Source organism: Narcine bancroftii, chromosome 2, assembly GCF_036971445.1.
Source record: "Narcine bancroftii isolate sNarBan1 chromosome 2, sNarBan1.hap1, whole genome shotgun sequence".
NCBI classification, from domain to species: domain Eukaryota; kingdom Metazoa; phylum Chordata; class Chondrichthyes; order Torpediniformes; family Narcinidae; genus Narcine; species Narcine bancroftii.
In genome coordinates, this window is record NC_091470.1 from 113,261,257 (window position 1) to 113,280,743 (window position 19,487).

General features: G+C 41.8%; 1 protein-coding gene and 1 non-coding gene across 3 annotated transcripts in view; both read right to left on the reverse strand.

The window, feature by feature from the left end:
- Positions 1–7,829: 7,829 nt before the first annotated feature.
- Positions 7,830–19,487, reverse strand: part of LOC138754157 (serine/threonine-protein phosphatase 2A 55 kDa regulatory subunit B alpha isoform) — a 103,161-nt gene continuing 91,503 nt past the window's right edge. The window contains exons 7-11 of one of the 2 annotated variants that reach the window (XM_069918022.1): positions 16,906–17,070; positions 15,310–15,479; positions 10,175–10,266; positions 8,621–8,754; positions 7,830–7,999 (exon numbers count right to left, since the gene is read on the reverse strand). In XM_069918022.1, coding sequence (XP_069774123.1) covers positions 7,848–7,999; positions 8,621–8,754; positions 10,175–10,266; positions 15,310–15,479; positions 16,906–17,070 — 713 coding nt within the window. In that variant the 3' untranslated portion in view covers positions 7,830–7,847. Of the gene's footprint in view, positions 8,755–10,174; positions 10,267–15,309; positions 15,480–16,905; positions 17,071–19,487 lie in introns of both variants that reach the window. The other variant, XM_069918023.1, reaches the window with a different exon arrangement.
- LOC138755981 (U6 spliceosomal RNA) lies at positions 18,427–18,531 on the reverse strand. The gene has a single exon (XR_011352675.1). It is a non-coding gene; the product is annotated as a U6 spliceosomal RNA (small nuclear RNA).

Below are 19,487 nucleotides of genomic sequence, written 5' to 3' on the forward strand. Positions count from 1 at the left end.
AGCTCATTCCACTTCCCCCCCCCCCCCCACTCTTTTAAGGTTTACAGAGAAAGACAGTTTCTGAAGTCCTGAGTAGTAAATCACAAACCTGACTGCCCGAGCCACATTATGGATGATATTTACATGGAAGGAGAACAACGCGTGAAATCACAGTTTCTTCATCTACACATACTATTTTTTGAAATGGTGCAGGCACTTACCAGCTCCCCGATATCAAGGTGGCAGAGATTGCGGTCGGGGCGAGTCATCTTCCAGGCGGCGCACTAAATCAGAAATTATTCTTAAATGGTACGTTCAAAATCCGTCAATCAGAATTTTAAAAACTTTTGCAGTTAGTTTCCAGGGCAATTTTCAATAAATCAGGCTTGGAACAATAGTATATGTTGTTTTTAAATTCTACTGTCTTGGATGCGCAATTTACCATCCTCTTCCTTCACACCAGCACTGCTCACCATTCACAAACTCCATTGTAGATATTGTTTTGTTTTTGTTTGGGGTGGGGAGAATCTCAAATCTAACCATCTTCATAACTGAGATCAACAAGGCCACGAGGAAGACAAGAATGACACACACACGGATTGCCCTCAAAGGCTGAATTGTCCTTCCTTCTTTATTGGGGCAGAGTGGGGTTCTGAACAGCAATAATTGACCTTCAGTTTACTCCCACATTCTCCAGCCGATTTGGTTTGTCAACAACACCCACTTCACAAAGATAAAAAGGTTAGTAATTGCTCTCCCTCAATCACTCGAGACAAAAATTCAACAGCCATGGGGCAAAACTGGGACCTACGTGGTCCGGTCCGTCACTAAACATCTGCTCGCAAAAACAGATGCCTGTTTAAAAATAGCTAAAATATTAAAATAGCAGACGCCTTTGGGGAAGCAATTTTTTTTGTACACGGGAAAATTAAACAGAATAAACTAACAAATTACGTGGGCAACATTATCCTGAAGTAATGGAGCAGTGGTTCTTAAGGAGGGAGGTTTAGGTGTCATCCAGACAGATACAGCAGTAATTTGGTCCTCCATGTCAGCACCGACCACCAACACCCATTCTGGGACCCTCCAATCAAACCCAACCCCTCCCTTTCCGATTCCACCACTCACCTGTAGACAAATTCAGAGTAGCCAATGAACCAACCTCCCCACTTTTGAAAGTGGGAAGAAACCCATGCACTTCGAACGAAATTTTGCCGGCTCGTTACAGACAGCATCTAGTCACCAGAGCAGGCAGCAGATCCACTGGTTCCATCATCACTCAATTCACGCCCAACATGATCCGTAAAAACCTGCGTTTGATACCGAGTCACCATTTTGCAAATCAGTTACGTGTTGCAAGTATACCTAAATGACTTTGTCAGCGCCTATACTCTCGTAGCCATAACAATTCAAGACAGATACAAACCAAAACTTCAGTCAGTGGAACAGGTAAAGTTTTAAGGTTTTATGCCGGCACATACGGTATCCTTCACTTTTAAGAGGTTGCCTGTGCGAATTTGCAGTTTTAAAATTCCCTGTTGCAGAGACAGTCGACTGATACCACCTTACCAAAGAGAAACTTCGTACCAAAACAGAAACACTGCAGAAAATGTTAGCAACATTTTAGATTCCTTTATTGTCCTGTCATAAAACAGGTGTAAATATTGCACGAGATTGGCTTTAGTTTGCCCTAAACCAGGAAGATTCGCCATCAGCTGAAATTGCCCTCCCCCCCCCCCCCCCTTACAGTCAAAGCAAAAGGGCCCTTCCGCCCATGGAGACTTAAGAAAATCACAAATCCGAGAAATCTGATGAGACTAGAAACATTCTGTGAGTCTGTCTACCTGGATTTAGAAGACCACAATTTAAAAAAAAACCCACACATTTTCAGGATCCCTTTTATTAACTGTGGTGCCACTGTGTGGCAGCATACTAATACAGCCACAAGGGTTCTATCCCGAAGAACCACATTTTTTTAATGTCAGAAACCTCTATTTTGTCCATCTACACATATCATAATTCTACTTACTGTAATTCTCATTGAATATATTATGTGTAATGTCGGAATGTGCACTGTCCATGCACTTTGATAGAGGAAAAATAAACGGGCAGATTATTTTATAAAATGGGAAGAAAATGGAAAATACCCAGATTCAAAGGGACCCTGTGCAGTATAGACTGAAGGTAAACTTGCACGTTGAGTCGGTGGTGAAGGAGGCAAATGTAATGCTGGCACTCATTTCAAGAGCAGAATATAAAAGCAGGCATGTGATGTTGAGGCTTTGGAAGGCACCTGGGAGTATTCTGAGCAGTTTTGAGATCCTCATTTAAGAAAGGATTTGCTTAGTTCAAAGAAAGTTCACTAGGATGATTCAGAATAATGAAAAGTATGAGGAGCGTTTGATGGCTCATGGCCAAAACTCATTGAAATTTACAATTGTGGGGGGTGGGGGGAGAAGAGATCTCATCGGAACATTTTGAATGTTGAAAGGTATGGAGAGTCGATGTTTCCCAAGATGAGAGTGTAGGACAAGCGTGGGAAATCTTTTAGACATACAGCATGGTAACAGGCCATTTCACCCCACGAATACCGTGCTGAATGGCTAAATTAAAATTTAAAAGATTGCCCACTCCTGGTCGAGGACAGGGCACAACTTCAGGCTCACCTAGCAGAGATTGACAGGTTCTTGATGAACCAGAGGATCAAAGGTTCCGGGGAGAAGGCCGGACAGAGGGGCTGAGAGGGAAATGGATCAGCTCATGATTTAGTGTCAAGGCTCGATGGGCTGAATAGCCTATTTTTGCTCCTATGTCTTCTGGTTATATTCATCTTAACACTAGCCAAAATTAAATGAACGAAACATATACTGCATGCAGTTGTAATGAATATCGAAGCATTTTGTAACTTCCTTGAAAATGTCTTTAAAAATGTTCTCAAATCAAGTCTTTCATAATTCAGAGAGCCCCAGACCGTACACACCTGCCATGCAAGCTTAATGAGAGGCAAACTAAATGGAACAGAACATTCAAGTTCACTTCAGCAGACACTCATAATGCTATTTACAAGTCAACATGAGAGAATGAGAGAGAAAAACGAATTTAGTAAAACCATCAAACGTGCACCCTTCCCTTTATCATTTTTAAATCCCTCATCAGATTTTCTATTGTACGTGAAGATGCTGTTATTTATCCTGGGGACAGTCACAGTACTTGTGACAGTAGAGTGGGCTTTCTTTTGAAAGAGTTTACAGCATCACAAGAAAATTCATAATCTTGTAGAAAAGTCTTTAGATAGCATTCTACCCACTTCAATCCCCAAATCAGAACTTAAAACACCAAGAACAATATTCAGGAGCCTGGCCCAAATTTTAAGTTCAGTCCAAAATATATTTGATCTGGAATTCTGGATACTAAGTAGCTTTCACTTTCATTTCCAACATTCTTTTGATAGCGATCTAGCAACCTTGCTCTGTTTCAAACTCCATTTCAAACATTACACCAACTGAAAATTTGAGGTACACAAGGCACATCCGGTGACATTGCACTTTGGAAACGAGTGATAGAGCAAGGATCACTGATCTGTGGAACTGTTGCAAAACATACATACTTGTTGCAAACATTTTGGAAGGACTAAAGACCTTGTGTCTATACAAGAGCTCTCACCACAGTATTGCAACGTTTCGTAATTCATTAAGACACTCACTGGCCAACTCTTCCGTCTAATGCTGCACCAACCATGATGTCAATCTGCACACACAATCTTTCTGTTCATGCATCCATCCATCCAAATGCTGCTATACTGTCTTCTCTATTCCCCAATACCTACCACATATACAAAACTTGTCTCGTTGATGTCCTTTAACACCCCCCCATCCCCCAACCTCACTAATGCCTTTGCGCATTTTACAAATACATCCTGAGAAGAGACTTTAGCCCAGTGTTTCTAACTTTTTCTTTCCACTCACAAATCACCAATAGCATATGTGCTCTGTGGTAAGGGATTAAGGTGGTAAAGGTTGAGAATCCCTGCTTTTGCCTGTTTCTCAAATGTAGTTTTTCTTCTATTAGGTTGCCTTAGTCTCTTGTGCTGCAGTGAAAACAGTCCAAGTTTGTCCAATGTTTCCTGACAACTCATAACTCATGTTGGGGAAGCTCTTCTGCACTCTTCAAAGCTTTCATTCTTCCTGCAATAAGGCAACCAGAAAGGCACGCAATATTCCACACGAGGTCCAACCAAATTTTATACTATTGCAACATAACCACTTTTTACCCGGAGTCCTGATTGATGAAGGGCTTCTTCATTGACCCAGAAAATCAATATTACCTTCTCTGATCTCACCATCACCCATTTCCATCTCTTCATTTCCACTTCAGCTTTGTTTCAAGGTGTCACACGAGGCATCAGCATATCCTGTCAGACGGGGTGAAGAGTTGGGCACAAGGATTAAATGGGAGAAACAGCCATGTGGTAAGTAATCTCATTTAATAATGCTGAGGAAATACTAGTCAGGACCACGATCTCAGGACGGGTATTCTGCGTCAACAGATCCAGGATCATGATTCACCAGAAGCATGTTTGATAAATCACCCACAGCCGTGTGAGGCCTGGTGCTGCTGAAGAATTGGCAACCTTCAGATGAGGAAAGCGGAACACAAAATAAATGACCGTTCTCATATTTCCAACACCCAATTAAAAGCCAGATAGAATGACAGCACATTGCCAAGTAATGCAAAATGGCTTTATGAAACTTCCAAATATTTCATCCCTATTCTAGGATGCTCTGATCCTCAGGCTCCAGCTCCTTCGGGTCTGTAATTGGAAGATTTAAACCATGCTTTTGCTTCTGCAAGGCTGAGAATCAGTAACCTGCTTTGAGACTCAGCAGACATAAGCTAAATTCCACCATGGGGCCCAGAGATGCAGTTATCTGACAAAAAGACATCTGTGTACCAAGAACGTTTAATCTTCCTGCTTGTTAGTATATTGGTCACAGACTGTCAGACAGCAAACTAACCTTGAAGCAAAATAAACCATAGTATTCAAAGTGATAAGCTAGAAAGTTGTGATATTCAATAGAAGCCTAGGCATGCTAGCTTGCTCGCTTATCTTTCTTTTTGTGCTGGGAATAGGTGCTTGGGTAAGCAGTTTTTGGGTAATATAAGCCATGGTCCCGCTGCTGAAGTTGGAGACTCTCCAAGAGGTGGCAACATCTCTCAGCAAGAAGAACTTCTAGAGTCCAGCCAACGTCCCGGTCGGAGGAGGTGGAAAAGGTGCTACCGGCGCCCTGACAACCTACTACAAGTGTGCAGTTGGGACCAGTCCAGGCGTTGAACTGGAAATGGCTTGCATATTGTAGTTTGATATCAGCTTTAGAATTTATAATAAAGATTTGTATAAACTGAAGTGCTCTCGGTGTGTGTGTATGTCTATTTTCTTTTGGTAGCTCAAACACTGTGACCAATCTAAAACGAACAAAGTGAGAGGTACAAGTTTACCCAGGACAACTGGCGTAGTCGGCAGGATTGGTCTCGAAATGTTTCGCTGAAAGAAAGAGGTGAGGCCTGAGCAGTTCTGGATTTCGGGATGGACATCTCAAGACAATGGATTTGGCATGTTGGCCAATACCCTGTCTTTGTTGGGACCACCCATTAGTTGGGGTGAGAAGTTAGATCCATAAAGTGCGCCTCTGGGAGAGCGGGTTGCCACTCTCCTTCGAGAAAGTAAATTTCCTGTTAAAAAGGGGACGGTGACAGACGATTTTTGGCTGCTGGCCACAGCCTTACGCCACGCCGTTCTGTATGAAGCAGAATTAGTTCAGCGAGAAGTAGAATCCCAGCACAAGAAAGAGCAACTAGAGGAGGAGCTAGAAGCCGTGCGATATCGCTGTTGCATGATGAGCGAGATTGTTCGCACCAGTCAGGACTGAGCCAAAGAATGGGAGGATAAGCATGTCCAAACGATCTGCCGTAATATTAAACTCCAGTAGCAGCTCTGCGCAGATAAGGAAAGGCATGGAGTAGAACCCGATCCACATCGTATTTGTGCCATGATAAGGAATGGCGACAGTCCTGATGTAATTGATGATTGGACGGGAATATCTGGAATGATGACAATGGTAATAATACAGGGACAAAGGCTGATATCTGCTGCATGATGGCAGCCCAAGAGGAGATTGTGATCATTGGATAAAGTGGTGCACAAACTCACAGAACTGAGCCCTCCACCGAGGATTCTGAACCACCACCTCTACTGCCAGCCCCAACAGCTAAGCTCAAACAATGTTGAAAAACGATACGAATACTGCATTGGAACAACTTTTGCATCAAGAAGTCTATTTAAAAAGGACAAATCTTTTCCTTTCCAGACTGACTCAGTGTCTGTCTGGAAAGGTCCAAAAATCCAACACATGGAGTTAACCATGGGGTTAGGTGTGTGTAAAAATTGTACAGCTTCAGTTTTCTCCTATAACGTAAAAACCAACCAGAACTCCAGTTCCTGCTGATATCCAACAGGTCAGGTAAGTAGTGGAAACAAGTACCAGCAAAATGGAGACAAGCTAAGCAAATCACAAGTCATTGCAGATGTAGTGGTTTTACAAAACTAATCATACATTTTAGAAGAATGTGGGCTTTACAACTTGAGGCACATCATCTTGAAGTATTCTCCCCCACTCCACCCGTCAAGTCACAGAAGTGGTTGAAAAATCCACCATGATGCATCTAAAACCATACTAGACCAGAAGTTGCATTTCCCAGCAGCAATGGAGCTTCTGTTATCAAGGGAACAGGAATACTTCAATCATCTAATTTTCCACACAAGTGCAACAATTGGGATACATTTCAACTTCCCAGTTATCTGGGGCAATCCAAAAGAACAGCATTGCTATGTAATTTTTCAGTCAAAATGGCGTAAAGAGAAGCAATCACCATTATTTTATATGGGAAATTTTTTTGAACATTTCTAGACCCCAAAAAGTAACCTTCCAAATCATACGAAATAACACAAAACTAAAAAAACCCAACATTTAGTAAAAGCAGGAACGATATGATAAATACACAAACTATATAAAGTAGAAATAATGTATGTACAGTGTAATTTCACTTACCAGAAACTGGAAGACAGAGAGCCTCTTTAACGGCTTACTGCAAAACAAACGCTGAATGATATTTTCACTTTTCTCAGAAAAGCAAAAATTATATTCGGATTTCCTTCAGTTAGCGAAAACAGGTACTTGTGTAGGTCTTTCGTAAAAGCGTAAACTTTCAAAAGTGGGGGGGGGGCGAGTTCCTGTGTTTCATTTTCTCAATTGATGAGGAAAGGATAACTGGCATCAAAGGTCATGAATTTACAGTGATAATTTGTCTAATTCAGCTCTGACTTAACCTACCCAACTTAAATCAAAGTTCTAGAAATACTCTAAGAACTTTTGTACTAGAACACAGAATAATGGTGCAAGGTCTCTCACATGCAATTTCACACAACAATCTGAATCAGATCGTCGTCCATTATTTCTTGCACTAAGAAAACCGAATTCTCAAATTGGAACACCTTAAGGCTCACGCTGCAGCTTCTAACCATCCAGTTCAAATGGTAGAAAAAAATAATCAGGAAATAAAAAGGGGTAATGAAACAGTAAAAACAGATGGACCTCTTCAAGTCCACTGGTGTCCCCTTGAAAACGCACAAGTTTATTAACACCGAGTAGAAAATATTTGATTCATATTCCATTACATCAAACATCAGTAAAACCTACCAGTATTAGACACATTTTAATGCATTCATTTAAAAAGAGTACATGGGATTTTCAAAAAGATACAGTAAATTTCAAAAAGAAAAGCACCAAAGGAGCTATTTTTATCATTTTTATTCAGTAGGTTTCTCTTGTGCCAGAAATGGCAAGGGCAGCAATATTACAGTTGGTTGTTAAAACATCTGTATGCAACAAAAACCATCTGCCCCACTGACCCAACTCTGACCTGGTCATGTCCTTTATTCTCCAACAGGGCCGGATGGAGGAATCTGTGAGGTCAGAGAAGGAATGTTACAAGCATTAACAACAAGCTGTATGTAGATAAAAAGGGGGAGGGTGGGGCAAGGGAAAGAGAACATTACGGTAATGGGGGTACACAGTAAAACATTGCCATATCATGAATGGAGGACTTCTTCCTCAAAACCTCACCACAATGGAAGGCAAAGGAGTGGATTAAATGAACGTCTGATGCAGTAAAATGCTAATGTAGTAGCCCATAATTTGTAATGCAGAGACAACCTCCCTCCCCGCCAAATGACTAGCGATCATCAATTGCAAATTTAGAAGGGGCTGGATAGAGGAGTAAAAAGAATTCCCTGCGGTAACATGACTGGTGTGCATTATAAATGGCACTGATTCAAGAGAGGTGAGGAGGGGGCCAGAATGGGCCTCTCTCTTACAAGATACAAAGGCTACACTATCTTAACTAGGCAGGAATTGGACTCTTTCTTCACTGCACAGGTTTTAATTCACTTTGTCCTGGAATATATACAGGTTGTTGGTTGTGGCTACGGCAATGATATTTTCCTTAGGGTGCCAAGCTGTGTGCAGGATCTTCTTGTTGAAGTCCAGACTATCAACACTAATCTCGTCCTTCTTCCTCTTCCCACCTGAACACACCCTACGGGGTTTCAGGATAGCCCGTGGTTTGCTGTTCTCTCTCGAAGCCTCTAGCGTAATGTCCCGTTTTGTGTTTCTATCGAACATTCTGAAGAAATTGTTGTACGACCCAGTCATGACAATACTGGAAGGTGGGGGGGGGGGGAAGAAAACATACAACTATTAGTAAGTAGGCAGGTGTACCAGTGTCGTCAGTGCACAAGGTTTGGCTGCAATCTAAAATTCTGGCTCAGCATATCTACACAAGATTGTGAACATTTTACCAGAAAATTTGAGCCCCACATTATTTCAAAATCTGAGTGGCTGTGAAAATTTGTTCATTTATTTTGCGTTTATCTCTCAAAGTTCAGGATAACACGATAGCATTCAATCCAGAGCTCCAATACACTGACCAAGCATACAGTCACTCAGCATCCTTCAGTCCACCAATCACCAACTAGCCCATTCAGTCTTTCCTTTCTCTCCTCTCCAGTCTCGAAGGGTCTCAACCTGAAACAATGACTATCAGATTCCCTCCACTAATGCTGGCTGATCCACTAAGACCCCCCAGCAAATTTTTATTTGCTCAAGATTTCAGTATCTGCAGTCTCACGACTTCCCACCTTAAGTTTTCCAATACATGTCAAATCAGCCATTCCTTGCTTTCCTCCCCTGATTTTATCTTCACCAACAATGTGGCCATTGACACAATCGGTTTGATCAGCTGAGTTTCTCCACATTATTTTACCTTAAGCAGCTTATCCCTCATTATTTATCCACCAACACCACCAAGTGGAAATCTAGCCTTCTACCACCAATATCATGTTTCTTTCACCCGCTCACCAGGGAAAGAGACGAGAAAGAGAACAAGGGCGGCATGGTTAGCACAACGCTGCTACAATGCCAGCAACCACGGTTCGAATCTGGCACTGCCTGCAAGGATATTGTACATTCTCACCGTTTCTGCGTGGGTTTTCTCCGGGTGTCCCAGTTTTCTCCCACTGTTCAAAATGTACTAGGGGTGTTGGTCAATTGGGTGTCATTGGTGGCAGGGGGAAGGAAGAGGAAGAGAAAATCAGGCTTATGGGGGCACAAGGGTCTGTTGCTAAGCAGCATGCCTGTTTAAATTTAATGACAATCCACAGATGTATCAGTGGATCATAGCCAGTTGTAACCTGTACAATCACTGCTCAATTGAAATCGCCATTAAATTCTAATTGGGCCTTTGCTCCATTCAAGCATCAGATTAACTGGTCTTTACTGGACAACTGAAAACCTCTCAATCTTTGGCATCGGTTACCAAATCTGCAAAAGAGTGCTCACTTGGTTTCATTCTTCCATTGCCAGCCATCTCACCTCAGGCCAAAGGCAACACCAACCAAATGCTATCGTGTTTCAAGCAAAATTACAAGCCATACACTTTGAAACTCATAAATGTCCAGCACTGGATCACGGCACCTGAAGTACAATGCACACAGAAGTCACATGATACAATTTATAGACTTCAGTAATACAAGTAGCAAAATCAAAATGGCTGAAGGTCTCATAGAAAAAGCAGCTTTTACCTATCACATCCATTCCAACAACATTCGAACTTGTCAAAAATACAGTCGTTTTCATACAGTGAGCACAGTTTGCTTCGGAGGTATTCATGTACCTGCAAAAACAATCAGTGAATAAGTACAAGTACAGAACTAAGTGAAAACTCATCTGGGCGCTATGCAAACTTTTTCTAGCTAATTGGACTGTCATTAAATCTTTTAATAATTGACACAATCAAGTGTAAAATATAGAATTAGTTGAATTTTTGCAGTGGAAGAGGAAGGTGTTAATTAAGAGAGGGAGACTGCCAACAAAAATGGCAATGGAACTTATTCCACAAAGCTGAAAGTAACTTGTTTTTAAGGTTGTAACTAGAAATTGGTCTGGCTTCATCTGGACCAAACTGAACTTTCAAATGACCTATTATGTTCATGTATTTACTCTTGGTGGAACAATCTTTGGCCAATTAAGTTGTTGCCACTGCAGTATCACCCTTTTCATTTTAACAAGAGGTCTTGGGTCAAGCAAAAGTGAGAAATAAAAGCAAAAAAAAAAGTGAGCTGCATCACACAGTAACAGGGGGTTTCACAGTGCAAACTTCTGGGCCATAACTGGCAAAGCAACATTTGTTGAAATGCTATAGCCTCAGTAGCAACGGCTCTGTAGAGCATAAGCCTTGAGTCAAGTACTCCCCTGACTCAACCATTGTGTTACCACACAGTTAGCATGGCGCTATTACAGCGCAAGCAACAGATTCAAATCTGGTGCTAAGGAATTTTCATGTTCTCGCTGGTTTCCTCCCACCCTCCAAAACACTTATGAGGTTTGGAGGTTATTAGAGGGGCTTGAGCAGCACAGGCTCATGGGCCAGAGGGGTCTGTTACCATGCTGTATGTCTAAATTAAAAATAAAAAGAAACAGAATAATTAATCTTGTACCTGGGATTAAGCTTGCTTCAATTGGTAACACTCTCATCCAAGTCAGAGGACTGTGAATGCTAGTTCTATTCCAGGGCAGCAGCAAATGATTGAGAAGGACACTCCAAATCAATACTGAGATGCAGAGTCAGAAGGCTGCCTTTTGTACATTAAACTGAGAACTCACCTGCTTATTCTAGAGACTCTAGTATACAGTTTGAAGGGATTGCAAAAGAAAACAAAGTACAATTTACATCACAACTATCCATGGGATTTCAAATGTTTGCTGCACCTCCACACAATTGTTATTCGCTTAATACAAGACATTGTGAAGTATTGGAGGTGCACGTTTTATTCATCCTTGTACTAAAATATCCACTATCCACCCAAAAATCATGGGTGGTATGGTAAGTGTAGCATGGTCCAGGTGCTCTGGTTTCATCCCACCCTTGAGGATTAATTGGGCAGCATGGGATGAAAGGGCCTCCATTACCATGCTGAATATCCAAATTTAATTTAAAATCACATGGAGACCAGGTGAAAAAGTACAAGACAAATCTTGTGTTAAAAGCCATGCAATTTAGACAGCAACTGTTCTTTGTGGCAAATGTTAAGAATAAATTAGCAAAAAGGATACAAAGATAAAAATCCAAGGTTCTACTCTCATTTTCAGTTATGATAACCACATTCAACAAGTCCTAGAGGAAATTAATTTGTAGAACAAAGGTCCCCAATGCATTAGCTAGCTATCTCACTGGACAAGTTGACACACAAGGGAAAATATCACACTGGTTTAGCAGATATTTGTCTTCTGCAGTTTGTGGGGAAGGGAGAGCGAAGTTCATTCTGTACTGCAACTGTTTCAAGTGCATTAATTGGGGGGAAAGTGCACCCAGCATCCACGTCCTGAAGTGGTTAACTATATAATTATCAAGTAAACAGCATACCAAGATAACCATATAACCACTTACAGCACAGAACAGGCCAGTTCGGCCCTACTAGTCCATGCCGTAACAAATCCCCATCCTCCTAGTCCCACTGACCAGCACCCGGTCCATACCCCCCCAGTCCTCTCCTATCCATGTAACTATCTAGTCTTTCCTTAAATGTAACCAATTATCCCGCCTCGACCACGTCTGTCGGAAGCTCATTCCACATCCCCACCACCCTTTGCGTAAAGAAATTTCCCCTCATGTTCCCCTTATAATTTTCCCCCTTCAATCTTAAACCTTGCCCTCTAGTTTGAATCTCCCCCACTCTTAATTGAAAAAGCCTATCCACATTTACTCTGTCTGTCCCTTTTAAAATCTTAAACACCTCTATCAAGTCCCCTCTCAATCTTCAACGCTCCAGAGAAAAAAGCCCCAGTCTGCACAACCTTTCCCTGTAACTCAAACCTTGAAATCCTGTCAACATTCTCGTGAACCTTCTCTGCACTCTCTCTATTTTGTTTATATCTTTCCTATAATTTGGTGACCAAAACTGTACACAGTACTCCAAATTTGACCTCACCAATGCCTTGTACAATTTCATCATAACCTCCCTACTCTTGAATTCAATACTCCGATTTATGAAGGCCAACATTCCAAATGCCTTCTTCACCACACCATCTACCTGAGTATCAGCCTTGAGGGTATTATTTACCACAACTCCTAAATCCCTTTGTTGCTCTGCACATCTCAATAGCCTACCATTTAATGCATATGACCTATTTAGATTTGCCTTTCCAAAATGTAACACCTCACACTTATCTGTATTAAATTCCATCAGCCATTTCTCAGCCCACACCTCCAGCCTTCCTAAATCACCTTTTTATCTACGATAATCTTCCTCACTGTCCACAACACCACCAATCTTTGTATCATCCGCAAACTTGCTTATCCAATTCTCCACCCCTACTTCCAGATCGCTAATATATATAACAAACAATAGTGGACCAAGGACCGATCCCTGAGGAACTCCACTAGTCACTGGCCTCCAATTGGACAAACAATTTTCTACCACTACTCTCTGACACCTCCCATTCAACCATTGTTGAATCCATTTCACTACCTCCTCATTTATACCTAATGCCTCCACCTTTTTTTCCTAACCTCCTGTGGGGAACTTTGTCAAAAGCTTTATTAAAGTCTAAATAGACAACATCCACAGCTTTCCCTTCATCAACCTTTTTTGTAACCCCCTCGAAAACCTCAATCAGGTTTGTCAAGCATGATCTACCCCTGACAAAACCATGCTGATTACTCCCTAGCAATCCCTGTACCTCCAAATAATTGTAAATACCATCCCTCAGAACACTTTCCATCAACATGCCCACCACAGACGTCAGACTCACAGGCCTATAATTCCCAGGTTTACATTTGGACCCTTTCTTAAACAGCGGAACCACATGCGTCACCCTCCAATCCTTTGGCACTACCCCCGTGGCCAGTGAAATCCTAAATATCTCTGTTAATGGCCCCACTATCTGTCCACTAGCCTCCCTGAGTGTCCTTGGGAATATTTTGTCCGGTCCCAGAGATTTATCCACCTTTATCTTTTTCAACACAGCCATCACTACCTCCTCGGTTATCCTTATATGCTTCATTACCTCCCCACTATTTTTCTTTACCTCAACTGGTTCAATATTTTTTTCCCTAGTGAATACCGAAGCAAAGAAATCATTCAAAATTTTCCCCATTTCCTCTGACTTCTCACTCAGCCTACCCTCACTATCTACAAGGGGTCCAATTTTATCCCTCATTAATCTTTTAATGTACTTATAGAAACCCTTTGGATTTATTTTTACTCTGTCTGCCAAAGCCTCTTCGTGCCTTTTTTTGGCCTTTCTAATTTCTTTCTTAAGATTCCTTCTACACTCCTTGCAGTCCTCCTTCAAATTGTCAGCTCTCTGTTCTTTATACCTCTTGTACACCTCCCTTTTTCTCCTAGCCAAATTTCCAATATTCCTCAAAAACCAAGCCTCCCTAAGACTTCCAGCCTTTCCTTTGATCCTCACTGGGACATAACTACTCTGTACCCTCAAAATTTCTTTTTTGAATATCCTCCATTTCTCATTTACACCCTCACCTGAAAATATCCTGTCCCACTCAATACTCCCCAAATCCCTTCTTATTCCTTCGAAATTTGCTCTTCTCCAATCCAGAACCTCAACTTTAGGCCCCTCCTTGCTCCTCCCTAAAACTACCTTAAAACTAACAGAATTATGATCACTAGACCCAATTGGATCTCCAACATTAATGTCTGATACCTGACCTAGCTCGTTCCCTAACAGGAGATCCAGTATTACACTGTCCCGAGTCGGTTCTTCTACTAATTGATTCAGAAAACAAGATGCCAGGTGCAACACAAAACAAAAAGGCAAGAGACTAAGCACTGCTCTACTCTCTCTATACCCGACTGTGTGGCCAGGCACAATTCAAATGTCACCTACAAATTGCCAATGACACCACCATTGCTGGCAGAATCAGATGACAAAGAGGAAGGGTACAAGAACAAGACAGATCAGCTCATTGAATAGGGTCACAACCACCACCTTGACCTCAATATTAGTAAAGCAAAGTGAATGATGAAACCAGGAGAACACAAACTAGTCCTCATCGAGGGACCAGCAGTGGAGGGTGCAAGAAACTTCAGGGTGTCAACATCTCTGAAGACCTATCCTGGGACCATCATGTTGCTTCAATCATGAAGAAGGCATGCCAGCAGCTACAATTATTGGAATTTGAAGAGATTTGATACATCACCAAAAACTTGCAAATTCCTACAGATGTACCGTGGAGAGCACGCTGACTGATTGCATCACTATCTGGAATGGAGATGCCAATGCACAGGACAGGAACAACCTACAGAGGGATGTGAACTCGACCAGTGCCATTAAGGGCATTGGTCTTCCCTTCATTAATCTCATCTTTAAGAGGGTGTCTGAAGAAAACAGCCTCTATCCTCATGGGCCCTCACCACCCAGGCTATGCCGTCTTCATTGCTACCATCAGGGAGGTGGGAAAGGAGCCTGTAGAGACACACTCAACATTACAAAAAACACAGCTTCTTTCCCTGTACCATATTTCTGATTGGACAATGAACCACAGACACTATTTCACTTATTCTTTACACTTTAAAAAAAAATCTTTTAAATATTTACATATATGCAATTTTACATCTTGTTCTGAACTATACTGCTGCACCTAAACAACAAATCTTATGACCTTTTCATGATAATGAACCTGATTCTGATCTACCTGGTATGTCTCCACAGGTCTGCTTTCCATATTTAAGTCCCAGATTTTCACTGATAGGTAATCCCGTGTCATCATGTAGCGACCACTGTGACTGAATTTGACATCTGATATTGAAGAAATTATTTCTGAGAAGAATGACCTGTTGCTGGGATCTTCAGGTTCTTCAAACACTGTTGGGAGGAAAAATAAATGTCAGGATGGTCCAGAAAGTTGACCTTGCATTTACCGTATTTGTTGATGCATGAGATGGAATCTGAACCTTAAAAATGTCACCCCAAAACCAGGGGTTTCAAATCCAAACCTGATATCCTGTGGTTTAGCATTCCCCATGGCAATGAAACTTGCACAACTCCTACGATCCTACCACAAAATATTTTTCTACCAAAACTTTTTATATTTGGGAAGATGGATTAACAAAGTTATATTAAGACAATAAAAATCTATTATAAACCTACCAATACCTTAAAATACCACCACAGCAAATGAAACCAACAGTCACCATTTGCAACAGCTGATGAACTATAAACAATCAGCCAGGGTCCCAGGGTGCATTCTATTTCCGCTACCTCACCAGGCCAATCACAATAAATCATGCAGTGACAAAACTTTCTTGGAAAGGCTCAAGTTTTCACTCCTTCATAAACAGCAGCACAAACTGCCAATTGGGGGTCATCTTATACAGAGTGTAGCTCAAAGCTTACACCCAGTCACCTTATATTCCTTTAGATAGTGTTTAAATACTTGTTACCTTGATTATACAAAATATTTAGCACCTTCTATTCTGCAACATTATATTCCAGTCACAGCAATCACCGTCCACTGCAAGCCAGACAAATACAAGCCTGACAAAACTAAATACCGGTCTCCTTATCAAATTTGACAAAACCACGAATGTCGGCATTCTACCATAATTTATAGATATTCCCTTTCAGCATATAAAAATCTTGCAAGTTAACAGGATGCCATTTGATCAAAGGTGGTGCTGAATTTTGATAGCCACGACACCACTTTCAAAGCATCAAGAGTTACTTGCATAAACAAAGGATCGGAATGTGGTAGGTGTAGGAACAACCTGATGGTATAGTGCCAATGTGGATTAGAGGCTTGGCCTACAACTGTACTCTGAATTCTATTGCTGACGTTGGGCAGGGCAATGCAGGAGACAATTTGCCAAAGTAATCCGCTTGGGCAACAGTATTCCAGTGCGACTGGCCAATTTATTAAGTTGGATTTGATGAAGAGGGTGCAATGCCACAGTACCAACATGGCAATACTATACCAGCCTGCTAGAAACCAAATTTGGAACCTTCTCTATGTTACTGCACAACCAGAGAAGCTGAGAGCAAGGCTGTAAGATGTAGCAACATAAATACATTTCTGAGAAATAAATTTGGCCTGAAGGGCCAACAAATGGGTAATCTGGTTCCAGCATTCATCTGCAAATAGATTGCAGCAGGTTGCTAGAGGTCAATAGTTCCAGAATAATCCTGATTTGCTGCAATGTCCAAGCAAAGGAGACAATTCACAATCATGTGAAAAGAGCATTCATTGAAAATACAAATCAATAAAGCATAAAAATCTGAGTCATACACTTACGTTTGGCATGTTTGTCACACAGGGCAGCTGCTCTCATGTCACACAGTCGAATGGTTCCCTTGCTACTGCTGTATACAAATGTGTTGCACTGATTGGGGTGGAACTCTGCTGCTGTAATCACTTCAGTCAGTTCCTCCATGTTAGCAGGCTTGATATCTACAATATCTGAGACAGTCCATCAAGGATAACACAAGGATTTCCAATCACATAACAAGCTGGTCAAGGGATGGGAAAAGTCATCTTCTGCTTATGCCTGGAACCATCTGATGGGAGTAACCAATTTCTACAGAATTACAGCCAAGAAAAGGGCAGCGCAGTTAGTGCAACGGTATTAAAATACAAGCAATTAGGACCGGGATTAGATTCCGGCGCTGTCTGTAAGAAGTTTGTATGTTTTCCCCAGTCTACATGGATTTCCTCCAGGGGCTCTGGTTTCCTCCATCAAAACATATGGGGATTGTAGGTCAACTGGGGGTAATTGGGCAGCATGGGCTGAAAGGGCTTGTTACTGTGCTTCATGTCTAAATTTAAATTTTCAAAAGTCAATCCTATTAAAGCAAAAATAAATCTCAATCAGTTCAGTAGGGCTGAACTCTGCACTGAATCATACTTGGAATAGAAAAAAATATCAGCTCCAAAATATTGTAAATACTCGTGTAATCGGCGAGTTTTTTGGGACCAATTTTTTTTTGGAGGGGGAGGGTTTGACTTTTACATGGGTCATACTTTTGACCGTAGTAAGTACCTCCATTGCTCAAGACACCGGGAGCTTGGATGGGTGGTACCTGGAGGGAAGTACGTGTGTGGGGCGTTGGAAGCTCATATGGCTGGGAGAGAATCTGCGATCAGGGAATCAGCTCAGAGGGGCGGGTTGCAAGGGTGAGGACCCGCGGTTGAGGCGACAAGAGCTCTAGTGGGCAGGGCTGAGGAGAGTATGGCCGGGACATCAGAGCTTGGGTGGGCAGGCAGCTGAGGCAAAAATCCATGGTCAGAGATGGGCAGGTGGTTGAGGCCAAAAAAGTAGGTGGAATCAACATTGACACGAGTCATATAGAAAACACCCAATTTTTGGGGCAATACCCGGGGAGGGGTGGGGGGGGGGGTTCCCACTTACAAGGGATTGACTCTTATAGGAGTATATACAATAATCAATCTCCATGAGATTCTTGTATCACACAATCCTCTCAAACCCAGTCTAGTAAAGTTAATTTCCACCACTATGGATGAAACTTTTTTTTAAAAACAAAAAAGAACACAGATGATCTTTGCTGACTTGTTTTCATAAAAGACTTGGTCAAATCAAAAGCAAAAACAATCAGTTCTTATGAAAACCAAAATTGTAAATGCCCAAGAAATGAAGAAATTGGATCCATTCCAATGACCGTCACCCCATGCTACAAGTCAATTTTTATCAGCAGTTCGCATGCCTTTTTTATCCTTCAGAACTCTCAAGCCCACAACTGAGTGTAACTCACCAACACTCTCCATTTTACTAAGTTGAGCAATTTTAGTTTTTTTTTTTAAAATGTGGAATGCTTCAGGAATTTGCATGCCATCCTTGCACTGGGGCCATGCTAATCTTCTCTGCCTCGTTCCAATTTTAATGTACGGGTTGCCGAAGCTAGCACAATTTCAGTTTGAATCTGCCAACAAATGCTACGAAAGGTCATCCACCTGAAAAGTCGCCATGTTTTCCTCGCAGCAGGTTCTGCTAATCTGCTGAGTTTTTCCCAGACATGTCTGTTTTTACTTTCAATTACTTTTCTTTTGCAAAAAAGGTGAAAAGCCTTTTTATAGGCTGTTCAAATATAAAGATTGCAGGCAAGCTTCCTCGAGGAGCCATGAAAGTGCAATCATGGGTCGATTAGATACAAAAGCTCATTTATGGTGCATAAGAGAAAGAGAAGACAAGAATGAAACGTGCTATTCGAGGAGCTGTATATGAATTGGTTTATTCACCTAAAGTAATGATCACCCAATAACACTCATGAAGCCATTACTATCTGCTGCTCTGCATTTCTGACAGTGCCAGACTGGTTGTGTCAAACATGCAACTCTGCAGACACCACGATTGATGTAAAAACACAATCTTGGAGATACTCAGCAGATTACAGTGTATTTTATATAGGAAAGATAAAGTTACATAGCCAACATTTTGGGCTTGAGCCCTTCTTCAAGGTAGGAGCATAATGCAGGTAGGTGCCTGAATTAAATGCTGTGGGGTGGGGGGAAAAGAGGAGAGGGGCAGGAGCACAGTCCCACAGGAAGGTGGTAATAGATGGATAAAAGAGAGGGCACACCAGCAAATCGGGTGTGGGGGGTGGCTCTGTGAATGGAGAGGGAAAGGGATGGAGAGCTGGATGAAAGAAGACAGGGTTTAAGGAAGATAGGAGAACAGTGAATTATTGGAGCATTGTTTCTGCTACTCTGTTCTACCTCTCTTCCCTTTTGTCTCCTTTCCTCCAGCTCTCCACCTCCTTCCTTCTCCATTCACAGAGCCATTTCCCCCTTCCCTGGTATGATCTTCCTCCCTTATCTACCTATTACCTCCTGTCTTTGGGACTGTACTCCTCCCCCTTCTC